Raw genomic sequence first — 27,500 nt, forward strand, 5'->3', positions numbered from 1 at the left:
AAGGTACGAATTTACTTTCATCTAATTTTATACCTGTACATACACTATTATTATTATTATTATTATTACTACTACTACCATTATGAATATTACTATGAATATTATTATTTGTATTATTATCATTTGTTAGAATATTATTACTATTTAATATAGATCCCTTTTTTATATCCACCATTGAAGAAATGTGTTCTGATCTAATAGATGTAAAATTATTTTTGCTTTCATATAAATAATCTTCTTGATTAGAATTCAAATAAACAGTTATCGTATCATTTAAATTATCTTCATTATGATGATTTAATTTTGTTTGTTTGGTAACTTTTTGATTTTCATCATATTTAACAAAATAATCATCAGTAGTAAAAGCTTTTTTCTTTTTATTATTATTAATAACATTTGGTTGATTCATACTATTTGTAAAATCGTTAAAATTATACACATTATTATTATTATTATTATTATTATTATTGTTATTTATTTGGTTAGGGTGTATCATATTATTCTGTTCTATATTTTGTCGTATAGCATTGTTTACCATACCTCCAACATCCTTAGTACTACTAGTTTGATTTCCTGTCATTAATGAGGATTTATCTTCATACGTAAGCGAATTAAAATTTTTCATTTTATTAGTATATCCAGAATTATCCTTTCTTTTATAATATGTATCATCAAAAAACCTTCCTTGTGTTTTTAAAGAATTTTCTTCATCCACGGATATATTATATACACTACTTTCATCCTTATCACTAGATGAACTTACATAACGTACAACATTTTTCTGCTTCTTCTTTTTATTATTATACACTAATGTTTTGTGTCCTGGATATATCATTAGATTACCTGGTTCTCTATTTTGTTGTTCAAGACGATTTTTTTTTATAGAAATATCTTTAAAAAATATCCAAGAATAGAAATTAATAAAACTCACATTTCTTTTAATTAAAATATTTATTATGATTAACAATGTTTTTAATAAAGAAAGGACATCTTTATTATTATATGAATTGAAATCATATATATAATTATCATCATCTTTATCAATATTATTAATATTCTCTACAGCCATTTTGTATTTGATCCTTTCGACATGATATATTTGTAATATTAAAGAAATGAAGGTAGGTATGATAATATATATTTCATTTTCATCATTTTTTATAATAATAATACATATTAATATTAATATCTCTCTATATAACTTTAAGTCGTTACAAAATTTAATATATTCAGATATGTTTTCTGCAATTTTTGGTAAATGACATAAATAGAAATTTCGATTTCCAGCCAATATAATAAGTGACAATTTATTAATATAATTAATCCTCGAATTAATAATATTAAATTTTAAAGAAAAGATACTACTTGTTGGTACTAGTAATAATTCATCTATATTCGTTTCATTAAGTTTCTTAAATAATGTTGATAAAGCTTTGATACATCTAATATCTACATTAGTTATATAAGAATATAAATCGAATGTAATTTTTTTTATATAATATTTCGAATTTGCATTATAGTCTATTAATAAATTCATAATTAATAAAAATACATATCTATAAAATATATTTTGTAAACTATTATTATATATTAAAGATATATATTTACTAAAATGTTCATAAAATATATTGACGGATGATTCACATATATAACTTTTATTTGTACCATTATAATTAACTGTATGATAAAAACACATTAATAAAAAGGATAATGCATTTATAGCAGCTATCTCTGAATAATCATTAATATTAAAATTCTTTTCTATTAATTTAAGATTTTTTATATAAAAATATCTAATATTCTTATTATTCTTTTTTATATGAAAATAATTATTATTTATAAAATAATTCTGGATAATATAATATATATTAAATGGTTGAACAAAATTTGGTAAAGGTGTTTGTATATTATAATTATTTTTTACATTTTTGGAATAATAACTATATAAAGATATTTGTATTAATATACTTATTTGTTCTACTATTATTTTCTTTTGTAATTTATCATTAAATACATATATATGGTTATTCTCAATAATAAATAAGATATATAAAAACCATAAACTACTCATTATATTTTGTGATGTTTGTGTAATCTTCTTTATAAAAGAAAATATAAAATCTATAAAATGATTTATAATTCTTTTTGTTAATGTACATATATTTAAATATATATTAAATAGAAAATACATAAATTCATTCAAATTTATTTTACTTTTATATTTCTCATAATAATTTAATAAATCATCTATAATCTTTATTAATATAACATCATCAAACTCTGTTAATAATGTTAAGGAAAAAGACAATTTCTTCTTTTCTATACATTCATCTGAATTGTTCATAACTATCATACTTTTCTTTATAGTATTCTTACTAAACTTTGTCATAAAATTTAATTTCTTTAATAAATTCTTTTCTTTCTTAAAATATTCACGTATCTTTTCTCTTTTTATTTTTTTATTACTACCTACTACACCGTTATGATCTAAAAAACTTTCTACTTCGATCTTTTCATCATCATCAAAGCTGACTTTATTAATACTACTACTATAATAATAATTATTATTATTATATATGTTATTATTATTATTATTGTTGTTGTTATTATTATTATTATTATTATTATTATTATTATTGTTGCTGTTAATATTATTATTATTGTTGTTGTTACTACTATCTGTTCTTATATTTTGCCTATTCATTTTCCTTCTATGTTCCTTATATAACTTCTCCCTCTGTTCATAATAATAATCAGATTTACTTAATCTTTCTTTATTGTACTCATTTCTATTTTTTATATAATCCTTGAATATACTATACAAATTGTCAATAAACAAAAACTCAGGCCTAGTTATAAAATATAATAATTTATTAATAGATATAATATTACTTAAACAAACTTTTAATAACATTATTTTCTTATTCTTTTTTGAACCCATATTAAAAGCATAATTATTTCTATTCATACGATTTTTACAATTATATATAAATGTATTTTCATGATTGTTACAGAATCCATAGTTATTCTTTTGTTCATTTTTTATTAAATCATTTTTCATATGTGTATAATTATTCTTATCATCATAAAAATTACTATTATAAGCAACATTAACATCGCCCATTTTTTCTCTCATACTATAGCACTCATTTGTTTTGGAGTCCTCGCTATAAATATTATTATTACGATTCATATTGTGATGATTATTAATATTATTATTGTGATGATTATTAATATTATTATTGTGATGATTATTATTATTATTATGATAATTATTATGATGATTATTATTCATGCTCGCCATATTGTCTTCATTTTTTTGAGAAAAGTAATATTCATTATTGTTTACATTATGATTAAACAATATATTATTTCTTGACATTACATTATTTTCTCCTTGTACAGAATTTATATTCACCGCCCCATTATTCGAATTATTATTATTATTATTATTATTATCATATATAGTATGTCCTTCGACATTCTTACCATAATTATAATTATTATAAAATTTATTATTTGTATTATCCATGTTATTATAATTACTGTTTCCAAATTGGTTCATATCGTTTTCCTTATACATATATTGATGACTATTATTATGTTGATCTGGTTTATCTTGATTGTTCATATTATTGACCAAAGCATTTGGATTATTTTTATTATATGCAAAAAGATTATTATTATTATTATTATTATTATTAATATTAATATTATTATTATTATTTATGTTGGTAAGTCTCATTGAAATATCATTATTTACATTATTCATATAACTGTATGTACTGTTGTTATCAAAATTACCCACATTTCCATCTGAATCATTTTTTCTATTCATTATCTGTACATCTTGATTATTATTATGAAAATTACTATTTGAACTATTTACATTATTTCTCATATTATCGTTATCCTTATGATAATCACTACTATTATGTGAATAATACGAATTCATATTATTATTATTATTGTAAGAGTTCGGGTTCTTAAAGTTGCCTCCATTCATATTATTTATATCTCCATTCATATTATTTATATCTCCATTCATATTATTTATATCTCCATTCATATTATTTATATCACCATTCATATTATTTATATCACCATTTATATTATTTATATCTCCATTCATATTATTCATTCCTCGATTATAATTATAATTACTATTATTATTTAGATCATTTTGATTAACATTTTCATTTGAATTAATGTTATGTCCCCTTGCCCCACATGAAGACACATCATTATATCTAATATTATTGTTTGTGTGTTGGGATATATGATAAATATCATTCATATTATTCATATTATTCATAATATTACTATTGTTGGGCATGTTGTTATTAAAAGCATTATTTTCATTATTATTATTGTTGTTGTATATGTTAGTATTATTATTATTATAGACGTTACTATTATTATCATAGTATATATAACTATTATTATTCACTACATTATTTTTGTCATCATTATTAATCAAGTGCTTATTATGCTTGTAATATAATTTGATTTTTTTCTTAAGAAATGCATATAAATTAAATATAACAGAGAATAAGTTCGATATATTTTTATGTTGTACATTTACAAATTTATCATCCGTTTTTATAGAAAATATGGTACAAAAGCTAGCTGTGGACATTTTATTATTACTTAAAGCATTTTCTATAATATCAATGGTAATATTATCATCTTGAAATTTTTTATCACATTTTAATTCATTTTTCATTTCATCTCTATAAATTAATTTAAATATCTCTATTAAAAATTGACAAAATTTCATAATAAAAAAAATATTTTTCTTTTTTTTTTGATCTTCCATTTTTATAATATATAATAAATCTAAAAAGAAAACGGTTAGATAATAATTTTTTACTTCTTTTTCATCAATAATATTTTCTATTAAATCGATAATAGTTTTTAAAACTTCTTTATATAAAACTTGTTCATTTAAATTAAAAATAATCGTCATCGATTTTCTTAATATACTAAAAATAAATACATCATTTTTCATATTATAATTATTTCTATTTATTATTTCAAAATGATATTTACTAGCACTAATAAATTCTTCATAATTATTATATTTCATACGTTTAAAAACCTTATCTTTTTCGGTACTTTCATTTGTTAAAAATTTCTTATCAATATTCTTTTCATATAAGGGTAAAATATATCTTATAAAATGTACTAGTTGTAGTTGTAATACATAATATTTTTTAACGGTAAAATAGTAATATAAAAATAATAAATGATGAATAATTTGTCTATAGTATAAATTTAAAATCTTCATATATTCAAACTTTTTATTATGATTTATATTGAATATATTATTTAACATACTTAATGTATCCCTTTTAAATTCTAACAACGAATTATGTTTTAAATTGTTCTTCTCTTTTTGTATTATATTATTTGCACTATTATTTAACTCGCTAATATTTTCATTCAAATATATTATTTTTAAAAATAATATAAAGAACACATCTAGGTAATTTCGAAAAAAAAAGGAGTTAATATTACCTTCTGTACATATATAACATATAATTATAGCCATATTCTTCTCATAATTTGTTAATGTCATTTTATTACGAGAATGGTATATTTTTTTACTAATCTTATGTTTGTATAACCAAAGCATAAAATTCTCCATATTTAAAAAGAAATAACTAATATAATCAAATTTACATTTAAGCTTTTTAAGATACTTTTCATATGTATTCATTAAATTGTGATAATTATTCTCTTGTGTTTTTTCGTTCACATATGAGGTATGATTAGAAAAATTATTATTATTGTTATTATTATTAATGGTGTTGTTATGGTAGTTCACATTGTTCACGTTATTCACGTTATTCACGTTATTCATGTTATTTACGTTATTCATGTTATTCACGTTATTCATGTTATTCATATTATTCATGTTATCCTTCAAAGATACATAATGCGATTTTCTTTGATCTGCCGCTTCAATCATACCATTAGGATCATACACATGATCATTATTATTCATCATGCTATAGGACAAGTCCTTTTTCATCATTTCTATTTTTTCATACAAATTTTCTATTTCTGTTATCAAATCAAACATACTTATAATTATATTATCAAATATATAGGACAAATTTTCCTTATTTCTCATTATATATTTTATTAAATAATAATTTATCAAATTATTACGTCTGTTATATAGCTTAAATACATCGTGCGTTAAATTATAAAAATTGGAATGAATTATATGATATTCATTTGTCTTACTATTAATTATATATTCCAATATTACTTTTACATTTATAGTTAACTCATGATTATCTTTACATTTTAAACTTTTCTTTAAAATCTTTAGACAAAACATATTATCACAGAAAAAATATAAATAATTTATATCAAAGAATAACTTTATAAACTTTTTATTTTTCTTCAATATTTTTATATATTGAAAAATATATTTTGCTATATTATTTGAATAGGGTAATAAAAACTCGACAAATCTTTTATTAAATAATAATTCTTCTTCAGTACTTCGAAAATAATTACGATATTTATTATTACCATTATTAATACTAACATTATTGTTGAAATTGTTCAAATTGTTCAAATTGTTATTATTATTATTATTATTATTATTATTATTATTATTATTGTTAATATTGTTTTTGTTATTATTATTATTATTACTATTATTATTGATATTGTTGTTGTTATTTGTTATATCTTCATTCATATATTTCATTTTATTTAATTCACCAAAATGTTTATTTCTTATCTTATTTTTATTATAACTAAACATTTGTTCATCTTCATCATCGACATCTAAATTATCTTCATCATGTTCCATATCACTATAATTTACACCTCCCATCATGCCCCCATGTAACATTATTTCTTTATCACTTGTCAAATAATAATAATATTTGCTACTACCTCCTCTACCATATTTCTTATTCATCAATTTATTTTTATGTACACTTTTCTTCTTTTTCTTTTTCCCTTTTTTGGATGACATATTCTTCAAACCATCCACACCTAAATCTTCTTCATCATCTTCCTCTTCGTCATCTTCATCGTCGTCATCTTCATCGTCGTCATCCTCCTCCTCGTCATCATCATCATCATCATCATCATCATCATCATCAGTGTCATCACCAGCTTCTTTAATTTTATAATTCTTTAACAAGGATTTATTAAAATTGATACGTATTATATGTAAAAATAAGAAACACCAAAAATAAAATTTATTCTTATTTTCACATGTACAATTATTTAATATATTTTTTAAAAAATAAAAACAACTTTTATTTAATTTTTCCTTTTCTATTAATAAATGATAATTATAAAATAAAAAAATAATATATTCACAATTATTTGTAAAGAAATATAATTCATGATTCTTAATAATAGCGTCAATTAAATTTTGTTTCAATTTAAATTTATATTTCATAAGAATATTATGAAAAGATTGGTCATTTTCAATTTTGGAATAGTTACCATTATAACCCTTATCGAAATATAGTTTGTTATTATTTTCCAAAATATTATTATTATTATTATTATTACTATTATTACCATCGAAAAAATAATTCACATTATTATTATTGTTGTTGTCGTTAATTTTGTTGTTCATATGTTCCATACTGGATATACCATCATGCTGAATATGTTGCATATGGTTTAAACGATTTGCCATTGTGCTATTTGTATTAATCTCCATATTACTCATACTATTACTACTATCCTTACTTTCCATATTCTTCTTTTTCACCTTCCTCTTTATATAATTCATAGAATTATCAACCGCTCTCATTTTAATCTCACTCTCACTATACTCATTATTATCATATTTATTTTTTCGATCAACTATTTCGTTTTTGAATCCCACCTTTTGGATTTTATTTGAATATTCTTCCATACGCGCACTATGAATTTCGTGTGTATTCATATATAACATATGCTTATTATTCGCATAATAATGAGATTGGTAATTACCCATTTTTCGATTTGAAGGATTCTGTGGTAATATATCCTTCACTATGATACTTAAACATTTATTCAAATAATAATTATTGTAATGTGTAACGAAGAAATAAAAATAATATAAAGTACTATGTCTTCCTGACACCACATCATTAGAATCTATAAAATATTTTTCATTTAAATCTTTGACATGACTATATTTTTTTATTATATTTATTATCTTCAAATTCAAAAAATTCATTAATTTTAAGGTAGCTAAATTGAAATGAAATAAAAATTGTATATACAAATATTTATTCATATGTTTTATAAACTCTACAAAAAATGTCATGATATTTAATAAGTTAATATATTTCTTTATATATATATTTGTATAATGTACAAATAAATCATCATTTCTTCTTAAATAATAAAATGTATATAAAAATATATTTAATATATTCTCATAACTTATTAAATTTAAATTTAACATATTCTTTAAAAATGATTTTATAGATGTATCTTCTCTATTCTTATAACAAAAATTTAATAAGTATAAAAACACTTGTTCCATAATATATCGATTTATATTAATATAATCTTTATTCTTAAATAATATATATATAACTTCAGCTATACTATTATAATTATCATCAGACTTGTTTTCTAATATATCAATTATTGTTTCACAATATATTTTATAGTTTTCAAAATTTATTTCTTTATCTTTAAAATTCTTTTCATCGTTACTTTCATATAAATATAAATATTTAAAAATTCTTCTATTCAAACCTATATCTGATTTTTTTAATAAAAATATTACATTTCTCGCAATCAATTTTTTACTAGTATCACTAAAAAAGATACTACTACTACTACTACTATTATTATTATTATTATTATATGAAGTATTGTTATTATTATCCTCTTCCTCCTCATCCTCCTCTTCTTCATCATCATCATAGTTATTTGTTTGTCCTATATTATTTATTTTTTTTTTTAATTGTTTTCTTCTATTTCTATCAACACTTCCTAAATGAAGCATATTATTATTATTACTATGATTATTATTATTATTATTTTCATATTGATCGTCTTCATCATATTCATTAAAATAATTTCGATCATTATAATTATTGTTATGATAATTACCATATTCGTCATCTTCATTATCATCATAATTCAAATTGTCATCATCATTTATATTAATATGATGATGGCCATCATCTTCATATCCTTTTCTCATCATTTTCCCTTTAGATATAAAAACATCGTTCATATTTTCATTTCCCATTTTTCCATACTTATCATTTTCTGTTGACATACTTATATCATGTTCATCATAATCTACACTACCCTGATATTTTAAATTATCACCATTATTATTATTATTATTATTATTATTATTATTATTATTATTATTATTATTCAATCTCCTTTCTAAACTTTCGTCATATGAAACTTGTCCATATTCAGATTTTAATCCTAAATGCTTCTTTCCACATATATTTTTATCATCATAATTACCAACCTTACTATTTAAATTTCCCCCCCAATGGTCTTTTTCATCATTAGAAAGGTTCATTTTATTTTGATTAGAACCCATAATATCTTCATGACTTTTAATACCACGATTGTGCATATTATCTAAATGTTCTTTGGAAGTTGATATTTTATTATTTTCATTTAATAACATGAAATTATTATTATTTTTTTTTTCACTATTATCATCATGAATTGAAGATAATAAATCATCATCCAGATGCTGTTCTCCTATAATATTATGACGGTTCAACATTTTATTAGATTGCATAATTGTTGTATCATTTTGTTTATTCATCATATCTCCAAATAAATAATCATTATTTATTTGAATATTATGTCTTTTATTATCATTATTATTTATATTATTTTCATTTATTCTATTATCATTCATACTATCCATATTACTATTATTTAATATAACGGATGATGTACTTGCATTGAATGGAGAATAAGGAGGTTTATCCATATGGTAATCATTACTTTTACTTTTATCAATAATTTTTTTTTTATTTTTTTTATTTGGTACATGTGATAAGGGGAAATTATTTATTAACAAACTTAATGTTATTCTTTGGTTTAATATATTCTTGTCATTTAAGCAATAAATTATGGATGATAATACTAAATGGTCCTTATAAGGAAGAAGCATTTTAATTCTTTCTTTTGATAATAAATATATTTGTGGACTAAAAGATGCTTCTAAGAAATTTAAAATATTTGTTCTGATTTCTGGATGTCTTAATAATAATAACCATATATTATTAAAAAATATATTTTCTCCAATATAATTATTTATAGAATATATATATAACAAAATATTATTATCGCTGTCAACCACATTAAATAAGGATAATAATAAAGCATACGCAAATATATAGACATTTTCTTTTAAACGTAATATACTCTTTATATTTTTAAAATATATTGTTTTTAAATTTATGGTACAATGTAACATAAACTCAAATATACCAGAACATAATATATGAATATTATTTATAAAAAAATCCATCTCCACCTTTTTAAAAATAGATGAATATATTATCAATGCTTTCGAATGTACTCCTGATGGTAATAAAGGATTCAAACATTGTGATAATCTTCGAAATAATAAAAATTTTGATGATACATTAACAAATAATTCATATTTCTCTATAGTCAAATATAACTTTTGTAATATATTACTTAAATCTGCCCACTCTTGTACTTTCTCAAAAAGTAATAAAATATTCGTTATGTCATTGTTCAATTTCTTCCTCAACAGGCGTTTAGATTCCTCACTCTTCTTTATCATTTTTAACTAACATATCAATTCCATACGTCGTCAAAAAGTTACAAAATCAAAAGGAAAAAATATAAAATAATAAAATATATACAATTAATAACAAAACAAAACATACCACCACTTTCTTTTTTTTTTTCTTTTTTTTTTTCTTTTTTTTTTTATATAATTTTGTGGTACTTATGTGTGTATATTAAAAATCAATGTACTATTACATATAAATAAATAAATAAATATATATATATAATATATATATATATATATATATATATATATGTTTTATTTTAAATATACATTTATATTCTACTCATTTTTTATATTTAATTTTGGGTAACCCTTTCATAAAATTAAAAAAGGTTTTTTTTTTTAATTTAAAAAAAAAATAAATATATACACATATATATTATATATATATTTATATATATATATATATATAAATTAACATATGTGGAAATTTGGAAAAATATTTTTAAATGTGCCAATATTTCAAATAATTATAATATATTAAAAAAAAAATTTTCTTTTTTTTTCTTTTTGAAAAAATTAAAAAACTAAAATATGACAAATAAATTTTTCAAACATTAAATATACGTATAATATAATAACAAAACAACGTGAAAAAAAAAAAAAAAGTAAAATGAAATGAAATGAAATAAAATAAAATTATTAACTGTAAAAAATATAAACACACATAGAAATATATAAATATATATATACATATATATATATTTATTTATTTATTTGTAAGGTAATGAAAAAAGATGTAATATTAAAATATATATATGAAATAATATTACATATATACATGTATATAAAATATATAATTACTATATTCGTATAAATATATATATATATATATGATGATATATTACGTATAATTTTCTTTTATTAAAATTTTTCAATCTAAATCGTTTTTATAATTTTAAAATAAAAAAAAAAAAAAAAAAAAAAAACTATCAACATAAAATAAATATTTCGTCAAAAAAAGTATGTTGCCAAAAAATATTTAAAAGCAAAAAAAAATTAAATTTTATTGTTATTATATATATATTTATATGTTTGTCATGTTACATAATCATGGTAAAAAAAAGAAAAAAAAAAAAAAAAAAAAACCATACACATAAATAAAAATAAAGGAAAAAGAAAAAAAAAAATAGAAACTCTTTTTTTTTCTATCTTACTATATTATTATTTATAATATATATTATTTTATTATATTTTATTACTTAACATTTAAATAAATAAAATAAATAATAATAATTATTATTATACATATAAATAATATATATTTTCACTCTATTTTTTTATATATAATTTATATATTTTTTTTTTTTAAATAACCATTAAAAAGTCATATTATGGTAACTTTGATTTTTATATATGTTAGATGATAATTATAAAAAAATAAAATATATATATATATAATATATATATATTATTATTAATATATATTTTATATTTTATTTTATTTCTTTTTAAATTTTTATCTATAAATTTTAATATAACATTTTTTTTAATTTTCGTTTTGATATATAATATATATAATATATATATATAATATATATACAAATAATATATTATAAAATATTATATATATATATTATATATATATTATATATACATATATTATACATATATTATATATATATATATAATATATAAATATAATATAGTATAAATAGTGTTATAAATAAACGTTTTCTTTCTACTTCATTATAAATTTTTTCTTGTTTTTCTAAATCTAGGTTTTTTCTTATTACTTTCTCTCATAATACTATTATTCTTTTAAAAATTGCGTTTCGGCATATATAATAATAAAAATAATGATAATAAAACGAAAGAAGAGTAAAATTAAATAATTTGTTTATAATAATTATTTAAATAGAATTGAAGATTAAATATATAATTATAGTATTATAAATAAATAAATAAATATATATATATATATATATAATTTTAATTCTATAAAATACGTATATTTAAAAAAAAACAAAAGGGGGGAGTGCTTATAAAAATATATATTTTTTTATTTTTTTTGAGTTTTTTTTGCTCTTTTTTTCTGTATTATATATAATAAATAAATATTTTAAAAATGAATAGGAGAAATATATATAGATATTATGATATGTATTATTCATTTGAATAATTTATATTCTGTTTCAAAATATATATTTTTTGTACCATTAAAAGGTTTAATATTTTCTTTATAATTTACAATTCACGGATTTTTTTTTTTTTTTTTTTTCCTTTCTTTTTTAACCTACAAATTGATGGTTACAAGTATATATTAAAATAACAATTATTCATAATATAATGATCTTATAAAACATGTGCGAGAAAAAAAAAAAAAAAAAATTATATATATATATATATATATATATATATAATATATATATCATTTTAATGTATTAGGCTTATAGATACCTTTTGACAAGTTTTAAAATAACAATATTGTTAGCTCTTTTAAAAAAATAAGAATTTAAATAATATATATATATATATATATATATATATGTGATGAAGACCTCGTATGTATTTAAAAAAACAAGTATAATATTTTATAATTTTATAGTTTAATATTTTTTTTTATTATTCATTTTTGAGGTATAATATAACTGGACAGTGGTCAGATCCATAGAAATTATTATGGAAAACACTAAATCCTTGAATATGTATTTTATTAATACGGTTAAGAAATTCTTTGGATACAATAAAATGATCAATTCTCATAGCTTTATTACATGATTTTCCAAGAAGAAATGGACATCTCCAAGTATAAATATTATCATTAATATTAGGAGTGTGTTTAATATTATTCTTTTTATCTTCATTTAGTTTTATATTTTGTAAATATCTATATGAGTCAACTAAATTTCCAGCAGTTAAAATTTTCTGGAAATTTTTTCTTTCAAAATCAGTACACCCAGGTTGGCCTATAAATTCTTTTGGAACATTTCCTTTTTTCATTCTTCTAAATTCAGCCGGATGCGATAAATCAATATCTTCTGGAGCTATATTTAAATCTCCTGTCCATACTAATGGTTTTTGTTTTTCATTTCTAAGAATTGTAACAAATTTTTGTAATTGTTCGTCAAATAGTCTTCTTCTTTCAAATTTCACATGGTCAAAACCATTGTTAGGTGTATATGTTGATAATAAAAAGAAATTTGAAAATTCAACTAAAATAACACGGCCTTCATCATGATGTATATGTGCATTGTTTTCAAAAAATAAATTATATCTTATAGATTCTATATGTATATTCTTTTTTACTAAAACCAATTGACCACTATATTTAATATTAGCTAAACTAAAATAAGCATTATAATCTTTAAAATCATCATTTAATATTTGTTCCATAATTTCATAATCAGCTAAACTTTTCTGATCACTATTTTTTATTTTCCCTCTATCACGTATTCCATCGTTTTTATTTTTATTCTTATTTTTATTATCACATGGTTCTGATAAATTCATAGCTGGTAATCGAACTTCTTGAAAACATAACACATCAGCATTAAGATTATTAAAAAAATTCATAAATTCATCCCATTTCTTCTTATTCTTATAACGTACAGTTATACTATTCATATTCCATGTAACAATAATTTTAACATCATTCTTTATATTACACTTTACTACAACATCTTCTGTTAATATTCTTTTATTACTTAATTCGTTATGTATATCTACAGATCTGTTTCGTTTTTTTTCATTAACATTAGAATTGTTGCATTCGTTAAATGTATCTTTTTCAACTTTAATATTTATATGCGTACTCTCTTGACCAATCTTTTGTTTTTCTTCTTCTTCTTCTTCTTTATCATTCATTTCTAATTTTACATCTGTTACGAAATCATCCTTTGAGTATTCTTTTTTCATAACCTTTATCTCATCACAAAAATAATGTGAATTTTCTTTTTTCTCTTTGGATATATCATTCTCAGTATTTACTGTCGAAACGTTTATATTTTCTTCTTTCATAGCTTCTGGTTTTACGGGTATAATATTATTTATCTGTGTATAAAACTTATTATTAATTATGCTAGTAGCACAACTATTATTATTTAGAATATTCTTAACAATAGAATTTGGCACCTCTTCTTTAACCATAAGTTTGGTTTCTTTGTGACTAAAGGGAGAATTATTATTACTACAAAAATTACTACTACTACTATTATTATTATTATTATTACTATTATTTTGTTCGTCACTGTTTTTTATTTCTTTTATTTTGTTTACCAATTCTTGCGATTCCTGAGTGTCTAATGCATGATTATCTCTTTTCTTTATTTCAGCTATATCAACAATCATCGTTCTAATAGTACAAAGATATATATTATTCAAAGCCCTCTGATAAAATATTTTTTTCGCTTTAACTTTTGATGAAACGTAATTTAAGTTTTTATGAAATATTAAAAAATGAAGACTAGTAATTTTCATTAACCTTTATATAATACGTATCATCCTCATATATATAATATATATATATATATATATTGAAACGAGATAATTATTAATATTATAAAATTTGAAAATTTAAACGACAATATCACAAGGTAAAAAAAAAAAAAAATAAAATAAAATAATTTCAAAATGAAATATTAAAATATATATATATATATTATATATATTATGTATGTATATTAAAATTTTACTTTTATTTTTATTTTCTCCTGGGAATATCATAATAATAAGTTCCTTTACACAAAAAAATAATTAAAATGTGTGCAAAAAAAAAAAAAAAAAAAAAAAAAAATATCATACATATTATATATATGTATAATATATATATATATATATATATATATATATATATAATTATATATCAACAAAACAATTTAAGAATTCGAAGGATAAAAAAAAAAAAAAAATTTAATATCACATATATAATATATATTCATTATATGTATCTTCTCATTTTCGAAGAAATAAATATTATTTCGCGTATTAATAAAAATTGTCATTTAATATTATTAATATTGCATTTACCACGATATATTTTTTTTTTTTTTTTTATAAAAGTGTAAAAAGATAATATATTTATACTTACATATCGCAAAGATAATACATTGTTCATTCTAAAATTTATATGAAAAGGAGCAATATAAAAATGTGGGTCATAAATGCCATAGGTATAGGAAAATAAGTACCTTTCCTTATTTTAAAACAACATTAAAATATTAAATATAATATATATATATATATTTATTTATTTATTTATTTATATGTATGACTGTTTAATAAATAATTTGTGTGAAATTTTTTCTTAAAAAAAAAAAGGAAGAAACTTTATTATTTTTGGAATTTTATAAAAAATTAAAAAATTCAATTTAAAAAAAAATGATAATACACTTTTTTTTTTGTTTTTATATTATCTTATTTTTTTAATTATAACGTAAACAATGTGGACACATACATAAATATATATTAATACACAAATATGTATATGCGTAATACACGTAGAAAAAAAAAAAAAAAAAAAAAAAAAAAAAAAAAATATATATATATATATAAATATAAATATAAATATATATATATTATGCTTCATATAAAATAATATTCATAAAAAATACAACAAAGGGTAAAATATGATAAAGTTTTTTTTTTTTTTGTAAATATAAATAACACATTTTTTATGGGTAAAATATCTTATATTATTATTTTTTATAATTTTATGATTAATTGTTTGAATATACTTCTCCTTCATTTGGTTGTGGTAATCTCTTATTAGCACTTGACAACATTTCTTGTCTTAAGGAAATTAAAATGGTTTCAATGGTATAATTTCTATTCCAGTTTTTAAGTATATGTAAATTATTTTTAATGACCTAAAATAGAAAGCAAATTTTAAAAAAAAAAAAAAAAAAAAAAAAAAAAAAAAAACATGTATAAGTAACGAATGATAATATTTAACTATCATATAATAAATTATGGTATGTACTTGTAATCAGCTTATAATATAAGCACACATATATATATATATATATCCACTTTAAAGTTGATGACTTACCCTTCCACAATTGTCGACACAGGACATTTCAATTTTGGTATCAAATTTGACTGTTGGGGGTGAATCAGGATAATTATCATCACAAAAAATTGTGAGGGAATAAATTCGATTTTCAAAAACGGTACCAGGTTGACCAAATATTGTACATGACCAATTAGACAAGGTAATATCATCAGCACTTTCAAGTCCGAAGGAAACACCTTCACTTACGTTTCCTTTTTGTCCTCTTTCCAATTCATCTAATAATCTGAAACTTCTTGGAACAATTACCTAATAAAACAAATATTACCAGGGAAAACAAGAGAAAAAAAGGACATATATTAAATTATAACATATATTACAATGAAACATATATATATATATATATATATATATATATAAAACTCATACACACAATTATCATTATATTAATTCATTGAGAAAAAAAAAATTAAAATTAAAAATACACACAAATATATAAATTATATATATATATATATATATATATATTAATAATTTTAGCTATCCCTCCTTTTTCACTTTTGTTCATTACCTCACTCATTGTTTGATATCTTTGTCACGAAAAAAATATATATATGTAACAAAATATAATCAAATAAACCAATATATATATTAATTACTATTTTATATTTACTGCCTTTTTTTTTATATTATTACTTTTAATAAATTACAAAAGTCGACACAATTAAAAAAAAAATTTCAATATATATAATATTATATAAATTATTATTTAAAAATATATTTCTTTATAAAGAGAAAATTTTTTTTTTTTTCTTTTCATTAATAAAAACTCATATATTGTTTTATAAATTATATTATCAAATACATTTTGTTTTTTTTTTAAAAGAATATTACTGATCAAAAATTATATTATAATATTATAATATTAAAATATATATATATATAATAACTATTTTCCAAAGAAAATAAAAAAAAAAATTGTAGAGAAAAGTTTTTTTTTTTTTTTTTCAATCACTGCATATAAAAAAAAAATATATATTATATATATATATGTATATATTTATTTATTTTTATTTATTCATTTTTGTTTTTGTTTTTGTTTTGTTTTGTTTTATTTTTGTTTTTGTTTTGTTTTGTTTTGTTTTTATTTTTTTTTATTTATTTTTTTTTTTTTACTTATATATTCATTTTTTAATTATGCATTTATTTTTAACTCTATATAAAATGAATATTAAAACATATTATAAATAATAAATATTTTTATAAAATAATTTCTTTAAAATCAGTGAAACTATTATTTATGTCCTTTTCAAAAGTAATATGTTTATATATATAATATATATATATTTTTTTTTTATATTATATATAGATGGATAGATATATATATATTATATATGTATTATTATATATATATATATTATATATATAAATATATATATATATATATATATTTTAAAAATATATTTATATATATAAAAATACAATTTCATTTTTTCACTTAATAAAATCTGGTAAAAAAAATATATATAAATAATAATAATATATTTCTATTGTATTTTTGTTCCATATATCTTTAATAAATAAGTTTTTCCGAAAAACCTTCTTTTCTTTATTATTTCTCTTATATATAATTTATACTGTTAGATGATATATGAATTTTAATAAAAAAAAATTACATACTTGAAACTACATAGGGTTATTCATAAAATGGGATATTAATATTATCATATATATATATATATATATATATATATATTATTTAATTTTTTTTCCTTTTTATTCTTAAATATTTTTGTTAGTATATTATAATATTCCTTGAACATACAAAAAGAGTTATAAAATTATTATTATCACTTCCCTTTAAGTGTGCAAAGAAGATATATTTATGTTCATATATTCATGTGTCATATGTCGAGAAAATCAAAAAGAAATTTAGTTATATATAATATTCAACTAATAAAAATATATTTTCGTAAAATGATTTTCTCCTTCAATGTGATTCATATGGAATGTATAATATATATATATATATATTAATTATATATATACCTTTCATGTTATTAACTCGTATAATTATACAAACATATATCAAAAAAAAAAAAAAAAAAAGGAATATATTTTGGTCATTATATAACTTATTATTATATGTCTACATTTTTATTTAGAATATAAGTGATTATATTTATAAACATAAATATATACACATATATAATAATAGGTAAACTCAATATACATATTTATAAACTATAAGGTAAAGGAAAATCTTGATTATTTTATCATGCTAATATATAATGTCGTAAATTTTTTCTTCTTAATAATATGATTCCCATTTTTTTGTTTTAATATCTTCCATAATTTTTATATAGTAATTATTATAGTCCTTACATACAGCTATATATAATATGGTCAATAAAAAAACTAAAGGAAAAAAAAAATAAAAATATAAATATATAAATATATAAATATATATTTCTGTGTGTATTATTCCTTAGTTATGATAAGTATTACTATATAGCATTTTTCTTCTTTAATAATTATACACTTAACCAAGGTCATGTCAAAAAAAAAAAAAAAAAAAAAAAAAAAAAAGAAAAGAAAAGAAAAATCAAGACATACATATATACATATATACATATGTATATTTTTTTTTTATAACATTTTATATGTATGATGAAAATTTTCATCAATAATGTGAATACATACAGCGGTAGCTGCTTTTGTAAAACATTTGATGAAATAAAAAATGAAAAAACTACAATATATGGAACTGTAGACGATCATAATTTATCTAAGGAAGACTGTATATTTTATAATTATGATAATGTAAAAAAAATAATATCGAAAATACCTAAAGATAATATCGTAAAATATATTTTGAAATGTAAACTTGTCATATATGATCTACACAATACAGATTTAGAAGAAATAGAATATGTCATTAGAAAGCTTAAATATGAAAAAATAAAACATAATATGACTATCATTCTTATCTCTTCTATTATGACCTGGAGTAAAACCAAAAGAAAATTCATAAAAAAAATTGTAGAAGAAAACAAAGAAATAACAAAAAATCAATCTAATAATATTACACACAAATCAGGTGAAACAAATAATAATTTAGAAAAGAAAGAAAATCAAAATATTGAAACAAAAAATGAAAAAACAAGTAAAAAAAAAGATAAGAAAAAGAATGAAAATTATAATAAAAATAATAAAATTGTAGATCATGGCGTACATAATAAACAAGCAAATATTATAAAAAATGAAGATGCTAAATCAAATATTCAAGAAATTCATATTGAGGAAATTAAGAAAAAAGAAAAAATTTTATATATTCCTCAAATATTCAATGAAAAAGATTATTTAAAAAGAATATCATCTACTCATTTTGATGAATATAAAAGTGTCGAAACGCTTATGTTATCACTTAATTCTATGAAAAATATAAAAACACATGTTGTAGTATCAGGGTTGCTATATGGTAATGGAGAAAATGTTTTTTTCTCTATATTCAAAAATGCTTGGTTAAGTAAAGACAATCATATTATTGACAAAGGAGATAATTATATTCCTGTCATACATATTAGAGGTTTATGTGAATATATTAAACAATTATATATTAGTGAATCCAAAAAAAAGTATCTTATAGCTGTTGATAATCAATATATTACTCAAAAAGAGATTATTCATACTATAGCTAGCCATATTTCAGGGAACATGAATTTTATGCATGTGTCACCTCATGAATCCATTTTTTATGAACATTCAGAGAAATTATGTGTTAACTTGAGATTTCAGTGTACTAACATTTATGATGATAACCAAGTGGATGAACAAGAAAAAAAGAAAAAGTTAAATAAAAAGAACAAAAATAAAAATAAAAATGATGAGGGGGATATAAGTGATCATCATAAAGAAGATAATCATAGCGAGACGGACAATAATGATTCTGAGAAGAAAGAAAGCAACACCGAAGATGATAATATTGACAGTGAACAAAATAGTAGTATTAATATGAATAATAGTAATGATGATAGCCAAAATAGTAGTAATAGTGAGAGTAACAATAATGATGATAACGATTCAAATAATAGTAATGAGAAAAAAAAAGGAAAAAAGGAAAATAATAATCTCAAAGAAAAGAAAAACAAAAGTAAAAATAAAAATAAAAAGAAAAATCTTATTACATTTCATTGCCAAGACGGATTCATTAATAACATCTCCATTATAGCAAAGGAATTTTGCGAATTTCGAAATTTGAAAAATTTAAAAGTTCTTATTATAGGGCAACCAGGTGTCGGAAAAACATTTATAGCTAAAAAAATATGTGATCATTATAATTTAATTATGTGTTCTATTAATATGTTAATTGATGAATATAAAAAGAAAACAGATTATACATTTCCCAAATATTATCAAGAATATATAAATGAATTAGATAATGAAAAAAAGAAAAATGTACCCCCAAAAAAGTTAACTTTATCAGATCTTTGTTCATTATTTTATTCAAAATTGGAAAATAACGAGTGTAAATTTAGGGGATTTGTTTTGGACTTTTTCCCAAGGAATTATGAGGAAGCGAAATATTTTTTCGACAACTACAAAATGGACGTGCCTGAAAAGGAGAAGGAGATGAAAAATGGTAAAAGGGATGAAGACGACACGAATCGAAAAGGAAATAATAAAAGTAAAAAAAAGATAAAGAAAAAGAAGAATGAGAGGAATGATAAAGAGGAAGATGATAATGATAAAGATGAAGATGACAATGATAAGGATGAAGATGATAATGATAAGGAGGAAGATGAAAATGATAAGGATGAAGATGATAATGATAAGGAGGAAGATGAAAATGATAAGGATGAAGATAATGAAGATAATGAAAATGATAAGGATGAAGATGATAAGGATGAAGATGATAAGGATGAAGATGATAAGGATGAAGATGATAAGGATGAAGATGATAAGGATGAAGATGATAAGGATGAAGATGATAAGGATGAAGATGATGAAGATGATAATGATAAGGACGAAGACGATAATGATAAAGAGGAAGATGATAACGATAACGATAACGATATCGAAGAAAATGACAATACTGAAGATAGTGATTATAGAGAAGATAATGATGATGAAAAAATCTCAGGAAATTCAGAAAATACAAATATGATGACACATAGCGATGAAGAATCACAAAGTGTTAAACAAATGTCAAATAAAAAAAAGAAGAAAAAGAAAAAAAAAAAAATTCTGGAAAATATAAATAAATATATTATTATGCCCGAATTTGTTATTATTTTAAAATCTACCGAAGAATTATGTAAAAAGAGAATGATGAATTTGCCAGAAAATGAAATAATAAAAGGACATAATGATGAAATGGGTTTCGAAAGAAGACATAAAAAATATATTAATGAAAATTGTAGAAATGATTATTTTGAATTTGATCAGAAACAAAGTATTGAAGATTATTTTATAGAACATGATATTGAAGTATATACACTTAATATAAATGAAAATACCTTATTAGAACACATATTAACAAATATTTATATATTTATTGAAAAAAATGTCAAATTTAATAATTTCTTACCATCCACAGATGAAATGTTAAAAAACAAATTGCAAGAAGAACAACAAATATTAATGGATGAAAAACAAAAAATTAAAGATATAGAAGATAAGGTAGTTCTAGAAGAAATTAAACAAAATGATGATTTAATAAAAGCTGAGAAAAAAAGACAACAATTATTAATTAAACATCAACAACAATATATTCATAATCAATCTGTACCTTTAAGATTTTATTTAATCAAAAATATTTTACCAATATTAACAGATGCTTTAATATATATATGTAAAACTAAGCCAAAAAATCCATGTTTGCATATAGCACAATATTTATTAGAAAATGCTCACAAGTATAATATCGAGGAGCCTAACCTTGAAAACTTGCAGCCTGAAAAGGAAGACGAGGATAACCAACTAGGTGAAAAACCAAAGGATGAAAAATGAAATATGGAAAAAACTTCCATAAAAAATAAAGGCTAACACAATATGTAAATAAATAAATAAAAATATATATATATATATATTTATATTTATATTTACATTAATATTTTTATTTATATATTATATCGTTTTATTTGTTAATATATTGCATACATAAGTATATAATATTATATTTTTTTAAACAAAATAAAATTTATGTTTATATATATATATATCTTTTAATTAATGTTGAAAAATAAAAAAAATAAATAAATACACATATATATATATATATATATATATATATATATGTAATATCCTTTTCACATATTATCCTTCAAGTTAATCTTTCATTTTCTTGAATAAAACACCAACTTGGAAACAAATAAATAATAAATGAAATAAAGAAGCTACAATATTAACACTTTTTTTTGTAATATGAAATAATAAGAAAAATACATTTGAACATATTTGAAAAAATCTATTAAAAAAAAAATCATATACAAATATACTATATAAAGAAATCAGACATCCACATATGAAAAAAAAGCTATTTATAATATATACACTTCTTTTGCCTTTTAATATATGATCACTTTTTTTCTGAGACGATAATAATTTTTTTTGTATGAACATGTATCCTCTTTGTTTATTATTTTTGTCATTGAAATATTCAATATTATATCTTTCTTTTTTCAACGAATAGGAATTATTTTCATACTTTTTTATATCTTTTTCCTTCTTCCTATATATAACATTTGTTTTATAATTTCCATCATTTTTAAATATACACATATTATTCTTCAGGAACATTCCCTTATTTTTTAATGTGAGCTTATTTAAAATTTTGTTCTTATATATAATGTTCATATTCATTTTGTGGAATTTTTTATATATCCATTATTTAATTTAAAAAAAAAAAAAAAAAAAAAAAAAAAAAATTCATATATATATATAATATATATATATATATATATATATATATATATATAATGTGTGTCTATATAATTTAATATTTAATACTTCTTTTGTATATATAACAAATTATATTTTATACTATGTATATATATATATATATATATATATATATATATATATATATATATAATTATTTTTATAGAATTATAATATCCTTTAGTGTAAATGAAAAAATTATATTTCAATATATATGTATGTATATGTGTATATATTTACTTATACATTTTTAAGAAAAAAATATCTAAGCACACTTTTATAAACAAATACACAAATTAAAGAGAATTTATACATACATATAATATATATATATATATATATATATATATATATATACAAATATAGTAGTTGTATTTTGTTTAAATAATGAAAAAAATATCTGCATATATATATGTACATATTTTAGAATGCACATAATAAATGATATTCATATATTTAATGCTTATATCATTTATAGAAATTTTTCCTTTCTCTTTAAAAAAAAAGAAAAAAAGAAAAAAATACATTTATGTATATTTTTATATGAGCATGAAATAATATTTTAATAAAAGCCCATGCACACCTTAGAAAGTTTTATAAAAAAAAGAAAAAAGAAAAATATGAATATATATTTAAAAATATATATATATATAATATATATATGTAGTAACAAAATAAAAGATATTTATTATAATTATATTCTTCCATTATATGATCAATACCAATGTTTCTCTTTTACATATTTCTTAGCATCATAAAACATTTTATATAAAATTAAATTTGTTATGGCAAATGGCCATATCCACCACCATAAATATGAAGAGAATTTTGCCCACCATCTAGCTAAAGCCATATGCCAGAAAGGGTACATAATTTTTTGTTGAAATGGTGATATGGTTTGTTGAATATATCCACCATATGCTGTATGTCTATTTCTCCACATCATTTCTGCTTCAGGGGGTATCGGATAAGACCCTAAAGGCTTTCGTTCAAATTTAGGGGTTTCTTTTTTAATTACATTATTATTATTTACTACACTTCTTTGAAAGCTTATATATCTTTCCTTTAAGTTTATTACTTTGTTCTTTATATTGTATATGTTCTTACTTTCAAATATATTGAATTTCATTTTTATAATACACCACAAAAAAAAAAAAAAAAAAAATAAAAAATATATATATATATATATATATATATATATGAAGATAATATTATATAACAGTATTTACATAATGTATCATTTGATATATTTCTTTTATTCGTATATTATATCAAAAAAACTAAAATTTATTTATAGGTTTCAAATAACAATAATTCTGATAATATGTAAATGATTATACACTTTATAATATTTGTTGTACACAAATATAACATATTTTACATTATTTTATTTTTATCTCAAAAAGAATAATGTAAAATATTACTGTAAAAATTTATGTATATAATATGAATTCTATTTTTTGGCGATATTTAAAAAAAAAAAAAAAAAAAAAAAAAAAATTTATTTTTATGTATAACCTTTATTTTTTCGTATATATATAATAAATATATGAAATAATATGAAAAATATATAAATTTTAATATATATTTATCATTGCACATTTACATTTGAATAATTATTATATATATTTTTTTTTTTGCTAAAAAATAATGTTTCAACTCATATATTCATTCTTGTGTTTATGTACACATATTTATATTGTAATAATATATAATTTTTTTTTTTTAAAGTAAAACATCCACAAATATATTATTTTAAGTATATTTATTTATTTATTTATTTTTACTTTTTTTTTCCTGTTAAAATAGAATAATTAACCTCTTTTATTATTTAAAGAAACATACACAACATTCATAATATAACAATTATTATTCATAATTATATAATGATAAATATATATAATAATATTTAAATTTTTAAATAAGTTAATCCTTTTAGAAAAATAATAAAAAATTTGGCATCAATTTTTAAAAAGGAAAAATTATAAATGTAAATATTAAGTATAAATGTCTAATACAAATAAAAAAAATATATATAAATAAATAAAAGAAAAAATACAAATATACATAAATATATATATTTTAATCTACATTTATAATATGAAACAAATAAAAAAAAGGAAAAAAATTTCTTAATTTCCTTTTTCCTTACAAAAAAAAAAAATAAAAATAAATCAAAATAAAGACAAGATGTTAAAAATATATTATACCTTATATTTATCTATAATTTATATAATGCAACCTGCATAATAAAATATTATATGCTTTTTTACCATGAATATAAGGTTTTACAAATTTCTATATAACTTAATTCAACCAAAAAAAAAAAAAAAAAAAATTATATATATATATATATATATATATATATATATATTTATGTGACATATTTAAACAAACCAACAATGTTAAAATATTTCCTTTTCATTTATAGCATATTTATATAATTTCATAAATCCACGACCTCTTTATTGTTCGATTTCTTTTCATTAAATTGGCTAGTTGTTCGATTGATTATTTTGTTAAAACTCCATGCCTACAAAGGAAACATTAAAATAAAAAAGTGAATAAATGCATATAATAAAAAATATATATATATATATATATATATAATAATATAGGTTACAAAATTTTTGATAATTAACAGGTTCAAAGGATAAAAAAATATAAAAAGAAACACAAAAAAAAAGACATAAACAAACAAATATATATATATATATATATATATATATATATATATATATATATGTATAATATTACTATTGATGGATTTGTTAGGTTGTAAAAGGAATCCTTGATTTTATAAATATGCTCCTCAATATTTTTGATTTCTTCATCTAATTGTATTGATAAATTTTCATCTTCCTCATACGAAGCTATTCGAACCTCATCCAAGTAATATGTATGATATGGAAGCAAATAAGCCAATATTTCTTTAGTATCATAATATTTCTCATTATTAAAATATATATGTGAAAATTGTTTATCTTTACCAATAGTATTTGAATAAATTTGTTTTTTATCTTGGTTATAATAATTTAATACTCTCTTACGTTCAGTAGCTAATTTTTTTTCAAAGTTTATTAGTTTGTAATATGGTGTTTTTTCTATAATATTTCTATCATTATAATTTGTTATATCATTGCTGTCAAATTCTTTATTAAGAAAATTTAAAGTCTTTTCATAATAATATTCATCTGTTTTTTCCTCATCATTAATATCATCACTATTATCGTCACTACTATTGTTACTATTATTATTATTATTGTCACTATTAACATCATCATTATTATCATCATTATTATCATCATTATTGTCATCATTATTATCATCATTATAATCATCTTTACCATTCTGTCCACTTTTCATATTTTCCTTTTTAATTTTATTTTCAACATAATTACTATTAACATTATATGAATTATCCAAACTTTTCAAAAACTTATAATCCATAAAATTATCATTTTCCAAAAAATGCGTCATAAATATTTCATCAATATTTATACCCTTTGGTCCCATAAAATTATTCATATAACCATTTTGTAATAAATCATTATTTTCATTCCTATTGTTAAAAATGTTTTTGTTCATTACATTTGCGAACTCTGTATAATTTTCATATGAATCATATTGTCCCATATTTGGTAGATTCATCATTTCTGATTTATTTCCTTTCATATTTTCATACATATTAATATTCACATTATCGGTTAATATATTTTTTTTTTTTTTTTTATACGGTTGTGTTATATTACTATTATTATTCAAAATATTTTTTTTTTTTTGTATATGTTGTATGGAATTGGGGTCATT

At 19.1% G+C, this 27,500-nt stretch overlaps 7 protein-coding genes across 7 annotated transcripts in view; 1 reads left to right on the top strand and 6 right to left on the bottom strand.

The window, feature by feature from the left end:
- PF3D7_0305500 (conserved Plasmodium protein, unknown function) overlaps positions 1 to 10,786 on the bottom strand; it is a gene marked incomplete at both ends in the record, with an annotated part of 11,802 nt that extends 1,016 nt beyond the window's left edge. Inside the window, one exon of the mRNA XM_001351095.1 lies at positions 1 to 10,786. This exon is cut by the window's left edge and continues 1,016 nt beyond it. Coding sequence (XP_001351131.1) covers positions 1 to 10,786 — 10,786 coding nt within the window.
- Positions 10,787 to 13,363: 2,577 nt separating this feature from the next.
- On the bottom strand, positions 13,364 to 15,217 carry PF3D7_0305600 (DNA-(apurinic or apyrimidinic site) lyase, putative; the record flags this gene model as incomplete). The annotated part of the gene is made up of 1 exon (XM_001351096.1): positions 13,364 to 15,217. The coding sequence occupies one exon, from the start codon at positions 15,215 to 15,217 to the stop codon at positions 13,364 to 13,366; it is 1,854 nt and encodes a 617-aa protein (XP_001351132.1).
- Positions 15,218 to 16,455: 1,238 nt separating this feature from the next.
- PF3D7_0305700 (ubiquitin-conjugating enzyme E2, putative) lies at positions 16,456 to 17,328 on the bottom strand (the record flags this gene model as incomplete). The annotated part of the gene is made up of 3 exons (XM_001351097.3): positions 16,456 to 16,605; positions 16,788 to 17,057; positions 17,320 to 17,328. The coding sequence occupies 3 exons, from the start codon at positions 17,326 to 17,328 to the stop codon at positions 16,456 to 16,458; spliced, it is 429 nt and encodes a 142-aa protein (XP_001351133.1).
- Positions 17,329 to 19,415: 2,087 nt separating this feature from the next.
- Positions 19,416 to 22,760, top strand: PF3D7_0305800 (P-loop containing nucleoside triphosphate hydrolase, putative; the record flags this gene model as incomplete). The annotated part of the gene is made up of 1 exon (XM_001351098.1): positions 19,416 to 22,760. One exon carries the CDS (start codon positions 19,416 to 19,418, stop codon positions 22,758 to 22,760), a length of 3,345 nt encoding a protein of 1,114 aa, XP_001351134.1.
- A 318-nt stretch (positions 22,761 to 23,078) lies between these two features.
- PF3D7_0305900 (conserved Plasmodium protein, unknown function) lies at positions 23,079 to 23,612 on the bottom strand (the record flags this gene model as incomplete). The annotated part of the gene is made up of 1 exon (XM_001351099.1): positions 23,079 to 23,612. The coding sequence occupies one exon, from the start codon at positions 23,610 to 23,612 to the stop codon at positions 23,079 to 23,081; it is 534 nt and encodes a 177-aa protein (XP_001351135.1).
- Positions 23,613 to 24,405: 793 nt separating this feature from the next.
- Positions 24,406 to 24,819, bottom strand: PF3D7_0306000 (conserved protein, unknown function; the record flags this gene model as incomplete). Its single annotated transcript, XM_001351100.1, has 1 exon — positions 24,406 to 24,819. One exon carries the CDS (start codon positions 24,817 to 24,819, stop codon positions 24,406 to 24,408), a length of 414 nt encoding a protein of 137 aa, XP_001351136.1.
- Positions 24,820 to 26,136: 1,317 nt separating this feature from the next.
- The window catches only part of PF3D7_0306100 (conserved Plasmodium protein, unknown function), a gene marked incomplete at both ends in the record, with an annotated part of 2,111 nt that continues 747 nt past the window's right edge, over positions 26,137 to 27,500 (bottom strand). Inside the window, 2 exons of the mRNA XM_001351101.2 lie at positions 26,137 to 26,223; positions 26,448 to 27,500. The exon at positions 26,448 to 27,500 is cut by the window's right edge and continues 747 nt beyond it. Of these exons, the coding sequence (XP_001351137.2) occupies positions 26,137 to 26,223; positions 26,448 to 27,500 (1,140 nt within the window). The remainder of the gene's footprint in view (positions 26,224 to 26,447) is intronic.

The sequence above is a fragment of the Plasmodium falciparum genome (genome assembly GCF_000002765.6).
Source record: "Plasmodium falciparum 3D7 genome assembly, chromosome: 3".
NCBI lineage: Eukaryota > Apicomplexa > Aconoidasida > Haemosporida > Plasmodiidae > Plasmodium > Plasmodium falciparum.